General features: G+C 37.8%; 1 protein-coding gene across 1 annotated transcript in view; it reads right to left on the bottom strand.

Annotated features, from left to right (window-relative positions):
* Positions 1-13,054, bottom strand: part of LOC114645778 (macrophage mannose receptor 1-like) — a 414,797-nt gene extending 401,743 nt beyond the window's left edge. The window contains exons 1-2 of the mRNA XM_051922129.1: positions 12,978-13,054; positions 7,045-7,091 (exon numbers count right to left, since the gene is read on the bottom strand). Coding sequence (XP_051778089.1) covers positions 7,045-7,081 — 37 coding nt within the window. The 5' untranslated portion in view covers positions 7,082-7,091; positions 12,978-13,054. The remainder of the gene's footprint in view (positions 1-7,044; positions 7,092-12,977) is intronic.
* Between the last annotated feature and the right edge of the window lie 1,541 nt (positions 13,055-14,595).

The raw sequence follows: 14,595 nt of genomic DNA, 5'->3' as shown, positions 1-14,595 counted from the left end.
ACTTTCCACTAATTCTGGCATTACAAATCCCTGGGATCAGTGGTTTGCATCCTCCTTTGGATCCTGGGGACAATGGATAAGATCTGTTTTCATTTCTTTGGTTGTGACATTTTGTCTCCTCCTCCTGTTTGGTTGTTGTATTATCCCTTTGTTTCGCTATATAATATCTAAGTACTTTACCGCCTCTATGGAAAGGGCATATATGCTACATGAGGAGTGCATGTCTCGTATAGCTTCTTCCACTTCCTATCCCCCTTCCCCTTCATCAACCATTTCAAGATAGAATTGTATTGCCCACATTATTTTGTTCAAAAAGGGAGGAGTGTAAAAACATAAAAAGATGTAATTGAACAAAATGTATGTGTGTACAGAAAATAGGACAGAATGATGAAACTTGTTTGTGTTTTGCGTACGTGACAAGAAGCATGTATACTTTCTGGAAGTTTTCTTTTGATGATGTGTGTGACAAGAAAATATACCTTTAGGGTAATGACTTTACAAAATTGGAAAAGTACAATGAGTCAGGACGCTATTTTTTGCTTATGTGGTCAACGATCAGGAGATTAGAAAGGTATAAAAGAACAAGGACATCTGCGCTCGAGGCAGATGAAGCGCGGTGTCCTAGGACTGTGTTTCTCTGACATTTTACCCTAGTCTGGTATGTATTAATAAAAGGTTTTGACTAATTTTAATTTTCTTCTCTGTCTTCAGTCACAAAAAGTGTCCACAGATACTTATGACTTAGAATAATAAACTCATCCTGATTAGAACATTAGAACACTCTAGACGAGAACAGGCCATTCAGCCCAACAAAGCTTGCCAGTCCTATCCACTTATTTCTTCCAAGAAAACATCAAGTCGAGTTTTGAAAGACCCTAATGTCTTACTGTCTACCATATTACTTGGTAGCTTATTCCAAGTTTCTATCGTTCTTTGTGTAAAGAAAAACTTCCTAATGATTGTGCGAAATTTACCTTTAACAAGTTTCCAACTGTGTCCCCGTGTTCTTGATGAACTCATTTTAAAATAACAGTCTCGATCCACTGCACTAATTCCCTTCATAATTTTAAACACTTCAATCATGTCACCTCTTAATCTTCTTTTGCTTAAACTGTAAAGGCTCAGCTCTTTTAATCTTTCCTCATAATTCAACCCCTGTAGCCCTGGAATCTGCCTAGTCGCTCTTCTCTGGACCTTTTCTAGCGCTGCTATGTCCTTTTTGTAGCCTGGAGACCAAAACTGCACACAGTACTCCAGATGAGGCCTCACCAATGCATTATAAAGGTTGAGCATAACCTCCTTGGACTTGTACTTCACACATCGTGCTATATATCCTAACATTCTGTTAGCCTTCTTAATAGCTTCTGAACACTGTCGGGAAGTCGATAGCTTAGAGTCCACTATGACTCCTAAATCCTTCTCATAAGGTGTACTCTCGATTTTCCGACCACCCATTGTGTATTCAAACCTAGCATTTTTACTTCCAATGTAGAGAAAAGCCAAGCAAAATGACACCTTTTATTGGCTAACTAGAAAGATTACAATATGCAAGCTTTCGAGGCAACTCAGGCCCCTTCTTCAGGCAAGATGTAATACTTCCAATGTGTTATACTTTATATTTACTGACATTAAATTTCATCTGCCACAAATCTGCCCAAGCCTGTATGCTATCCAAGTCCTTCTGTAATGATATAACGGATTCCAAATTATCTGCTAATCCACCTATCTTGGTATCATCTGCAAATTTAACCAGCTTGTTACTTATATTCCTATCTAAATCATTTATATATATTAAAAATAGCAGCGGCCCTAGCACTGACCCCTGCGGAACACCGCTCTTAACATCGGCCAGTTCTGATGAGGTTCCTCGCACCATCACCCACTGCTTTCTTTTTCTGAGCCAATTCTGCACCCATCTACAAACATCACCCTGAACTCCCACCTCTTTTAATTTGATGCCCAACCTCTCATGTGGCACCTTATCAAATGCTTTCTGAAAGTCCAGATAAATAATATCATAAGCTCCACTTTGATCGTATCCTTTTGTTGCCTCCTCATAGAATTCCAGCATGTTAGTAAAACACGACCTCCCTCTTCTGAACCCATGCTGACTGCTTAGAATAACTCCTGTCCTTGCCAGGTGTTGCTCGATCTTATCCTTAATAATTCCTTCTATTAATTTTCCTGTGATTCATGTTACGCTTACTGGCCTATAGTTGCTTGGATCTGCCCTGTCACCCTTTTTATATAATGGGATGATATTTGCCATTGTCCAGTCCTTCGGAATCTCTCCAGTGCGCAGTGACTTCCTAAAAATATGCGTCAAGGGTTTATATATGTACTCACTAGCCTCCTTAAGAACACGAGGGTAAATATTATCTGGTCCTGGTGATTTGTTTGATTTCAGCTTATTTAATCTGAGCAGCACTTCTCCCTCTACAATTTCCAAATCCCTCAGTACCTCCTTAGTAGTCGCGTTTACCTCTGGGAGGTTATCCACTTGCTCACTTGTAAACACCTCAGAAAAATGTAAGTTTAAGGCATCTGCTATTTCACTGTCTGTATCTTTTAATTCCCCTTTACTATTTCTGATGCACTTGACCTCCTCCTTGACTGTTCTTTTACTACTAAAATACTGAAAGAATCTCTTAGGGTCTTCTTTTGCCTTATCTGCTATATTCCTCTCCAACTGTCTTTTAGACTCCCTGATAGCCTTCTTAATGGTTGCCCTCATGTTCTCATACGCTCTACAATTCACTTTGCAGTCATTAGTCTTATATGCCTTATAAAGCAGTTTTTTCCTTTGCAACTTCTTTTTTAAATCTTTATTAATCCACTGTGGAGTTTTTTTTAGTTTCCTATTAATTCCAAATTTAGGTACGTATCTTTTCTGCATTACATGTAAAACATTTTTAAACCTGTTCCACTGCTCCTCAACTGTCTCCACACTTAAAAGCTTATCCCAGTCTATCCTACTTAGACTTTGTCGCATCTGCTCAAAATTAGCCCTACCAAAGTTCAACTTAATTTTAGTCTTTGCATCTGCACTTTTACAAAATACTAAGAATTGTATTACATTATGGTCACTTGACCCTAGTGGTTCAATCACCTCTACACCCACAATTCTATCTTGATTATTGCAAAATACTAAATCCAGACAGGCTTCACCCCGTGTTGGTGCTTTAACATGCTGTGTTAAAAAACAGTCATTGATTACTTCTAAAAACTCCTGCTCTTGTACTCCGCCAGCTGTAAGGTTATCCCAGTTAATATTTGGATAATTAAAGTCCCCCATGACTATAATATCTTACTGTAAACTTGCCTTTTTGATATTACTAAAAAGATGTGTGTTGAAATTACTGTCTGAATTGGGTGGTCTATAACACACTCCTAAAATAAGGCCTCTTTCCCTAATATTTTCCAGGCGAAGCCACATGTCCTCACTACGATGGGGCTCATCATCCAACTGAAGAAGACTTACATTTAAATCCTGTTTGGCATAAACAGCAACCCCACCTCCTTTTCTGTTCTGTCTATCCTTCCTAAAAAATGTGTATCCCTCTATGTTACACTCATCCCCATCTTTGTTATTTAGCCAGGTTTCCGTTATTGCTATAATATCATAATTATGCTCTGCTACATATAACTCCAACTCACTTACCTTATTTTTGATACTTCTAGCATTAAGGCAAGCTATTTTTAATGTATTACTCCTTCTACATTTAAATGTTTGCTTAGAATTTACATTACTATGCATTCTTGTTTCTACACCATTGTTTGTTCTTCCATGTATAGATCTAAACCTGGCCTGTCCTAAACTCCCTGCCCCCCTCCCCATTCCCTAGTTTAAACAATCCTCGACTAGCCTACACATACGCCTCCCCAATACATTGGTGCCCCTCCAGTTCAGATGTAACCCGATGGAACAGGTCCCATCTGTTCCAAAAGGAGTCCCAATGCCCCATAAACCTATACCCTTCTACCCTGCACCAAGATTTGAGCCACGCGTTAAGCCTTCTAATCTACTCAATCTTACCTAGACTGGCGCGTGGCACAGGCAGAACTTCGGAGAAGACTACCTTGTCAGTTCTGCTCCTCAGCTTAGCACCTAACTCTTTGAATTTGGATCACAGGACTGACAGACTACTCTTATGTATGTCATTTGTTCCAACATGGACAATGACAACTGGATCCACCCCCGCTCTGGCCTAGAGCCTATCCACCCTTCCAGGGAGGTCCCCCACCTGTGATCCCGGAAGGCAACACACCGTGCGAGACTCCGTCTCTCTGGAGCACACCTGTGCTTCAATCCTCCAAATGATTGAGTCCCCAACTATCACTACCTCTCTCTTTTTGGGAAATGGTTTTGAGGTGGCCCGTTGGGGCTCCTCATCCCTGCCTACCACCTCAGAATTATCAGAGACACAACGTCCAGCTCCGCAAGGACATGATAAAGGTTTGCCACTTCTAATTCTGGGGTTGATGCCCCCGGACAGTGTGCACCCTTTGCCTTGCGCCTTGTGACCGTGACCCACTTGTTTTTACCTGTCTGGTCTGGAATCTCCTCCCGCGCCACCTTGGGGGTGCACACTATCTCTCTAAAGGACACCTGGGCCAAGTCCGCCTATTCTCTATTTCAACGCAGGTCAGCCAACTCCTCCTCCAGTTCAGCGACCCTGAGCTCAAGGTGCTGGATCAGCTGACATCTCTTGCAGATGTAGCCCTCATAGACAACTGGCTCTTCCAAACCATCATCTAAAAAGTCCAACATCCAACTGGACTTGCATTGCATGGGCCTCATTATTAAAATTTGATTTGGGATTAGTAAACTGCCTTAAGTTTTTTTTTTTTTATTAAATTTCTCCTTCTTTCGACTGCTACTTAACTTAAATGGTATAACTAAGATTTGCTACAGATATTTTACACCTTTTCCCCTTAAGCTCCTGTACTGTTCTCCCTCTCACCTGCCCGCTATTTGTCTTTCTATGAGGTTAACTTAACTTTTCTCTGTCTCTTCTCCTACCTTTGCGCTCCTCTTTCTTATAAGCACCACTCGCACTGTTTGTATTCCCCCGTATTAATGAATCATTACGCTGTCGACCACTTACTGTTCTACGTCTGGACCGCTAAGGACTGTTTAATCTAAAGTAAACAAAATGAATAAAACTTTACTACCTTGTTTGCTCCTACAGCCGCTTGTGCAAACTCGGCGCCTTAACGCTGGCCACTTATCTGCGCACTGCTGAGCCTTTTACTGCTTTGAAGTCAGCCGCGGCCTTTTTTTCTTTTCCTTTTCCTTTAAACTAAGGAATCGCTGTTACGACGATGCGGTTATTTGCTTACAAATGCCGATATCAGTTACTGCTGCTTTCTACCCTACCTCCTCGATGCTAATTCCAAAACAGATAGCAAGAACAAAAACAAAAACAGGTACAAGTAACTTTTCCATGCGCAAGTAACTTTTCCAAGTTGATTATAGTTGATTCCATTACAGCAGCTCCATGTTGAGTCTAAAATGAATTGCATAAACATAATTTATTTTCTCATAATATTTTGCTGACTCCATGTCACAGTACATGACACTGGATGAATAAGAACATTCTGAAACAGTATAAGAAAAGTATAAAATAATAAAAGTAAAAAGATAAGTGATTTCAAATATATAAAATAAAACTTAAATACAACCAACAGTGTCAAAGCAGCAAAAATAAATAAATAGAAAATGTATGCATGGTGTAACTTTCAGGTGTGCTTAGTTAAAAGTTTGAAAAGTTGAAGCATTTTTAATTGTTTTAGTTAGTTCATCACAGAGTTATCTATCACATTTTGTTTACTTTTAAATAGTTTTGTAACAATGAATCAAATTAAAAAATAACAGTGGTAAGAAAATATAATTACATGCCTTAGTGTATAAAGTTCACATTTTTAATAGCATTTCACAAAATCATGCAGTTAAAAAACGGAGACCAAATAGGTTTGGGGTGGCTAAGATGGCTTTCATAAAGAGTAGATTCCAAAAATTGCATTGATTGATTTACAACTGTGAGCTGTTGCTTGTGGAGGGTTTATGGCTAATTGTCACTCACCCACAGTAAGGCAGCACTTTTCCCTACAATAGTTACGTTGTTAGAATTTTTATACTTTTACAATAATGGAGATCTTGTAATTTACTCACTACCATTTCAAGCAGAAGAAGAAGTGAGCTGCTGTTACAGAGGTTTGCACAAGCTGAAGCAGCTGCCACACAAACTCTTCTATGGGCAGGCCCAGGCACAAGTGGCTACAGTGTGCACAGTTTAGACAGCGTTTCACTGTTTTGACATCAGGAGCGACTTCAAATGATTAAAACAGGAAAATACATAAAATACCAAAGTTGAAGTAACCCCCATCAAGGAAAACTAGAAACCAGAAACTAATCAGTAGTGACAGAACGGTTCTCTGGTTTAGAACAGATGAGTTTTACAATTTTCCTGCGCTTTGCTTTTCTAAGTGAGTAATTTTGAAATTTTAAAAATATCTCCATTGGCAATATCTCAATGAAAACTGAACTTTGATATCAACCTTCATTTAGAGCAAGTGTGCCATATTTCAACAAAGTAGGTCCACTGCTGTTTCATGCAGACAGACATGACAATGACAGCAGGTGGTTTTCACATTATATGAGAGAGCAGTTACAGAGTCGAAGGGAGAACTGGGTCACGTACCCCATACAGGGGAGAACACATTATAGACAAGATAAAAGAGCTAAGAAAAGAATGAAAAAGAAAATGCACTTTACAGAGTAACCCCCAGCCATTCTTAGTAAGGAATAGTAAAACTGGAGAAATTCTTATTCCAGGCTGTGAAGAGTTCAATAAGGACATTATTATAAGACAAAGTCTTTCAAAGTGATGGAGCTGCATGTCACTTCTTTCTTAACAAACTGTTGATTATATGGTGATATTTGTCCTTTGATTAAAACTTGTGAAATTTTGTAGAAGGAAGAGAATTCAAATGCAATTTAGGGATTAAAAACAATTTAGTAAACATTTAAAACAGACTTACATGCTATCACAAGTAGGACCAATAAACTTGCTTTCATTTTAGAAAATCTGTAAAGCAAGACAAGAGATCTTGTATTAGTCATGTATGTTGAACAGTACTGGAAATTATTCATTCAGAGTCATTTCTCTTTAGCTGCAATGTCAGGCTTGTAATGAATTGGAACTTCAGTAAGTGATCTTCTTTATATAGTGGTTCAAGTTTTAACTGTGATCCCATTTATGGAAAATCTAAGGATCATGTTGATAATAAACAATTTTTTTTTTTTTTAAGTTTAGTGTTACCAGGTGACACCACCTATTCCTGATAACCTTGCACAAGGAGAGAACCACATGTGGAAAGGCTGCCATTACATCACAGAGCACACTCATTCACTTATTCACACTTTCTCAAAATAGGTCAATTGTTGGTCATTCCTTGACCTAATATGCTTATGTTTGGAATGTGGGTGGGAGATCAGAGTACCTGGTGGAAAACCTTAGAAAAAACATGGGTGGAATATGCAAACTTCACACAGGTTGTTATGCAACAACATTAGTTGCTCAACCATGCCTCCAAGCCTAATTGGGTAAATCAATATATATATATATATATATATATATATATATATATATATATATATATATATATATATATATATATATATATACTGTGAGGAACAGCAAGCATTTCAGTCCGGCAGGGACGTCCCTCAACGAAAGAAGACAGCCTTTTTAGGGCACTACATCCCCCGGGACGAGAGATGGCAGCTCCCCTGGATGAAAATGGTTCCTCGGATTCCTGCAGGGCAGCATGAGACATGAAGTCCATTTCTTCAGCCCTGTTGGGTGCTGTGGGCGCTGCCAGGGGGAGCTCACCAAGAACCCAGGGACTTTTACGATTACGCCACCCCGGAAGTGCTTCGGGGTCATGAGGACGGAAGTCCGAAGTACTTCCGGGACAATTGACAAAAGAAGATGTGGGTCATAGACTTTAAAAGGACTGTGGGAAACCCCAGCAGACTGAGCCAGAGTTGGGAGGGAGTGCAACAGAGCTGCTGGGAGGAGTGGAGGATTTGTTATTGTTTATTGTAATTGATTTATTGGAGTATTGTGGAGTGGAGGTGCTTGGTGCACACTATTATTATAATAAATAATAATTTGGACTTTTATCTGGTGTCTGATGTCTGGTCTGAGGGTTGAAGGGGTCGACAGCGCCACCTATCTGTCACAATACATACATATAATGCCTTATGGTTGATATAAATATATCAAGGACCACAATTGCTCTGAGGGTATTTCCATCATTTTGGGCTTTTTTTGTGTCAGTCTATCACTTGACAAAATAACACATGGACCTAAGGGACTAATAAACAAATCCAAATTTTGAAGAACTCAAAAACAATGCATACCTTTTTAGGTATATATATATATATATATATATATATATATATATATATATATATATATATATGTATATATATATATATATATATATATATATATATATATATATATATATATATATAAATTTTCCATTTGGATCATTATAATAATTTTGTAATATTTTGAGTAATTCTTTGGGGAACAATACACAATACACATGCATGTCTATCATGGACCTCATGCACAAATGCAAGTTAATCTGAACTGGCATTTGCAGCATTCAGAATTGTTCTAGTCTTTGTAATTAAATCTTAACTATTATTCTACTTGCACAAGCATAATGAATGAAAAGAGAAACACATTTTCTAACACTTTATAGAAGAGAAAACCTGCAGTGGGTTGGAAGGATTATACAGAACTAAAAATGGCTTAGACAGTAATGCCAACAGTTCAGTTTTACATAAAGGAAAACTTCATATACAGTACTTTCATTGAGAACCACAACTTTTAACAGTTACAGGAGAAGTAAAAATAGGAATAGATGGCAGAAAAACAAAGACAAAAAACAAAGCAAATTAAATAAAATAGATTTTTCTAAAAATGAAAATATTTACATTTCTGCATTTCATATTTTTCAAAATGTTAATATTAAACAGAGGTTGCCTTTTGTTCCATCACCCAAACATAAATACAAGTCCCCTACAGTCTTTATTGTTAAGGAAATGCAAGTCAAACATCTACTTCAGGCAAATTAGTTCTTATAAGTGCCAATCAGGATGCACAGGCATCCTGACCAAGAGAGGGGAAGATTCCTTGCCTGGATGGGAAGCCACAGGTAGGTGGACAGGAGTCTCGGCCTGATGTGCTGTCAGTACTTTTCCTGGCTGGGATAAAATAGAAAGACAGGGAAGAACTGTTTCTGGGGCTGTTTATTCCTCCAGTATAATACGTGGCAGCTTCCCTAGGGCAGAGCTCCCATTCATACTCCCTGAGGGCACCTTGGGATATATAGTCTCAGAGGTTAGCCCAGAGGGAGATATAAGAAAGGTGAGCATCTCGAAGGGGAGTTTCACCAGACCTGGAAGTGCTACCATTCTGTAGTCACTTGACACCACATCTCATACGCATGCATTTCAGTCTGTTGGTGATTCCAAATCCACATGGGTGGCATCTTGTCCATGGCTGGTTCCTGCCATATGCCCAGTGCTGTAATGACCACCTCTTGGATTAAGTGAGTTTGAGAATGTTCTATAATGCTTTGCAAATATTTTATGTATTTTTTAAAGCATAAAGGGTTATTAAATTAAATATAATGTATTTTCTCTTATGTCTAGCTTTTTAAACTTTGGAAAAGCATACAGTAATTTAAATCTTAATGTTATTTTATTTGTTTTATTTTAACAGGGGACTTATTCAATAAGAAGCTTCAACATATACTTAGGGCAACGTGCAAGGAAGACTGCATATATAAAAAATGCACCATGTAAAGTATTCATAATATATTGTAATCTTAAAAAATAAAAACACACACACACACATTTTTTTTTCTGTAAACTAAACTCATATATGTATTTCAAACATTTAAACATTTTAAAAGTACTTAGTTTAATCATAAAATATTTTATCGCTATTATTTAAAGCATTACAAATATTTTAAGCAGCAAAATTATATGATAACCAGGGTAAAAAATTTATATTACCAGGTGTTTGACCAAGAATCATTTTAAAAGTAAACATGAGTGAACGTATTTTTCTTCTGTTTTTAAAAGAAGCTCTGTCATATCCTTTAATAGAGTAAAGAGCAATGAGCATGAAGCCAAAATTATAAATTGGACAGTAACAGTATTTAAATGATTGAGATTGAAGCTCAATGTTCACATTTGGTGTTTTCTTCTTTTATTGGCAAGACAATTCAGGTTTTCAAAGAGACCTTAAAGCAGAAATCTGTGAAGTCTTAGTTTGTTGATTTCTCACAGGCTTTGGTGTATTAATGCACAATAAATGCGCTTCATACTCTGAGCTAGCAGCAACGATCTGTTAAGCAGCATCTGTTTCATTAATTGCAATGTGTATGTACTGCTGAATACTTTGTTGTGGAACAGTTTTTACCCACGTCACAAACAAAGCACAACAATACCTACATCCACCTCAGCCATAGTGAATTTTTATGTCTGCAGATCCAGTATCTGCATCTCTTCCCAAAATATCATAAAGAATAAAGATAACAAAATACTACTCATCATAGGATATCACTCTTACTAGTAGCTCATAGACTCAGCAACCAGAGGAGCAATCATAAATTCACCTTTGAAAACCTTGATGGACTAACCCATGCATCTGTTATAACCAAAAGGTTATAACTCTCTGCATTCAAAAAAATGTTTCATTGCTCTCCCCCACAGCCAACCTTCCACTCTTGATGCAACCATCAACAAAAGGCATAACACATGGCAAAAACTGGACTCCCAAATGGAAGGTCTTGTGTCTGATTATTACAAGATGTATACGGCATATAACAGCATGAGTGCTACGGTCACCAATGAAGGGCAGATGCACATGGCTACAATGGGTTTTACTGGGGCTACTGTGAGAAACCTTGAAAGATTATAAATGAGGTAGAGATGAACATCATAGAGTACAATGAAACTGAGAGACATGGACAATGGAATACTAAGCACATTCTACTTTTAAGTGTGCCATTGAAATCTCTGCACTAGTGCCAGTGAATGTTGAAGAACCAGATTCATGTTAAATTGATGAAATAGGTGCAGACAGCAAGGTATTTAAAACAGGAGTTGCAATAAAATTTGAAATCTCTCCATCAGACCTGAACACAATCATTGTCTACAACCCTTGAAATGGCAGGAATCAGATAATGACTAAGTGTCATTGTTCCTCTGCACTCATTGTCCAGAGAGGCAATGCACATACTGTACACTCAAAATAAAAGTAAAAGCAAGCATTTGTTATTTCTGTTCATTAGCTGAAAATGAGTGAGTGACACACACACTTTGGTCATTCATTTATGTTCCCACTTCCCACTTTACCTGAAATGAAGTGACCACTGCATCCTGCCACTGGTTCTGAGGAGGAGCTTCCCCGTGGAATGCCCTCAGAAACAGGGCGATGGGCATTTTGCTGGAGAGCCAATTCTTCTGCAGGTGTTAGGTCTGGACCGCGTGGACCTCCACTTGTTTTATGCTTGTCTGCCTACTTATTAGCTTTAAAATTAATGTTCTTTACATTATATATGATTCTTTATGTCAACAATTATTTAAATAGTTATATACCAATATTTACCAGTTTGAAGTATATTCTTGTACTTCACTTTGACCTGTTCCTGTGTTCTCCTTGTGCTCACGTTTGATCTGGAATTATGACATATTAAATAATAATTAATCTGACACATAGGAAATGAAACCCTGCTTTCAGTAAGTACAATGCACACGCGTTTAATTTGTCGGCCACTTTTTGCCAGCCGTCTTTTCTGGTTTGGACTGCTTTTGCAGTGTTACCCCTTGTGCATATTAAATCTTGAAATTCTTCATGTCCTTCGAATAAAAGGTCTTGCTCCGCTTGTGTGAAAAAAAAATGTGCTCATTCTTTCGTCATTTTGTTACAGCCTATCAAAGACTTGCTGATCATGTTTTCTAGACACAATATATATGGGCTTTTCACTCAGCGCGGGCGCGTGCATTCATCTTGGATGATTAGATCCAGCTCGACTAATCTAATACACCGCTGCATTTGAAAAAACGACTTTTCCCGGATGAGTGTCACTGGCATTAACTCATCCAAGATGAGGCATCTGATCTCGGATGATTTAAGCGACGTACGAAAAATACCCCCATGGTATCAATAGATTTATGTCTCTTTGAGTCTGACTATTAACCCAAACAACTTTGATGTATTGAATGATTTTGGCTTATTTGTGAAATGTGTTGTGTTCTTATTTGTATTAGCAGTCCTGCAACAGGAGGTGCAGTGATGTACAAAAGTAATATGTTCAAAATTGTTTAATTTCCATGTTAAGTAATATAATTGACACCTCTTAAGCAGGAACACTTCAGAAGAAAATAACAATGTGTCATGTAATAGCAGATCTCAATATCATTACGCAGTGGACTACACTCTCCTATTTAAATATTCATTCTCTCTTTCAGAGATGGATTACTGACAGTAGCCCTTAAATTGTTAAAGTAATAGTCAGATAGCACTTCATTTCTATAGTGCACTTAATCATACCATGTATAAAAGTTATCAAATCTATAGAAGAATTAGAAGGCATAGCCATTTGTAAAGTACACTCACAACAACCTTACTTCCATTCATTTTCCAGGATAGGGTCGCAGGACAGCTGGAGTCTGTCCCAGTAATCATTGGGATAACACATAGTGGGAAAATAAATCTTAATTACTACAAACTTTTTAAGGGCTTTACTTAAACATTATAGAAGGTTTTGGATTTACAGCACAATGTAAATTGTTAAATTAAAAAAAACAACTTTTTAATTATTATCAATATCATTATTATTATTATTATTTTTATTATTAATAGATGTTTGGCTCTTACCTTTATTTTGCTTTAAATTATTCAATGTGTAATAAATTTCTTCTTTTCAGTTTAACTTAATCAGTGTTTATCCAACATTAAATTCTAAACTGTATGTGTAACTCACATAAGAAGTTGAACTATAAATACTTTATGGACAGTTTAATTTGACTTGAATTTGCATTTCATTTGATTGCTTCATGCACATCCTTACAACTAAGTTAAACATTTCTGTAACTGAAACTGATGCTTTTTAAAGTACTACACAGACCATCCATCCATCCATTATCCAACCCGCTGAATCCAAACACAGGGTCACGGGGGTCTGCTGGAGCCAATCCCAGCCAACACAGGGCACAAGGCAGGAACCAATCCCGGGCAGGGTGCCAACCCACCGCAGGATACACACAAACACACCCACTCACCAAACACACACTAGGGCGAATTTAGAATTGCCAGTCCACCTAACCTGCATATCTTTGGACTGTGGGAGGAAACCAGAGCGCCCGGAGAAAACCCACGCAGACACGGGGCGAACATGCAAACTCCACGCAGGGAGGACTCGGGAAGCGAACCCAGGTCCCCAGGTCTCCCAACTGCGAGGCAGCAGCGCTACCCACTGCACCACCATGCCACCCTACATAGACTAGCTTTATGAAAACAACAAACTCATAGAACAGTAAATTGTTAAAAGCCTGATCTTGAAGATTGATCAGATTTGATCAGCATTGTTCAGTTTCCAGCTAAAGTGCCTTTCTGTGCATAATTGCCATGTTTAACCTGAGCTGATAGTCACAGCATCACCTTTTCACTTCACTTCTATGTGTTTTTCCAGTTTTGATCTGTTAACGAAATTTGGCAAATTAATTTGTAATAATGATTCAGATTTTCCAATTAAGTAGTTATGCCTTTACAATAAGTACAATACAATAAAAGCACATCTACATTTGTAATCCTGAAACTGACAGACATTTCATATATGCATGGATGACTTGATATGTGAAAACAAGCATTTTAAAATGAGCTCTAAAGCTAATTGAAAGCCAGTGAAGTCCTTTAGGAACTGAAGTTATATTGTCACACATCTTATTTCTATTTATGACCCTTATTGTCATATTTGAAACTAACAATACAGTAATAAATGAAAGATTTTAAAAGCCAGACCATAAATTATTATAATTGTCTTTTAAACAAACTGATGAACTAACTTTTCAAGATCCTGCAACGTAACTAACCATTTAAATTTTTTCTGATATCTAAGATGACAAATGCAGGCTTTGGAAAATGCAGTAATGTGCTGACTGCAACTTAAACTTGTGTCAACATCTACATTTCAGGTGTATTAAGCCACACTAACAGTAAAGGTGTCTGGGTTAAGAGCATTTACTACTGCATTACTATTTAAAGATTAATAACTATTATCCAATTATTATACACTTAAATTGCCCTGATTCACATCAATAAAGCATCCTCTATAATAAAATCCCTGTGTGCGTCCAGGTGTCCGTGTGTGTGTGTCTTCTGGTGAAGTGTGCATGCGCAGGGCACAGTGCGATGCGCGATATTACTGTCACAGAAAATTAAAGACATACAATACACGGCGGCAGCCCACGAAAAATGGTCAGCTCAGCAAGTAAAC

The sequence above is a fragment of the Erpetoichthys calabaricus genome, chromosome 1 (genome assembly GCF_900747795.2).
Source record: "Erpetoichthys calabaricus chromosome 1, fErpCal1.3, whole genome shotgun sequence".
NCBI lineage: Eukaryota > Metazoa > Chordata > Cladistia > Polypteriformes > Polypteridae > Erpetoichthys > Erpetoichthys calabaricus.
This window is presented reverse-complemented; position numbering and strand designations above follow the sequence as displayed.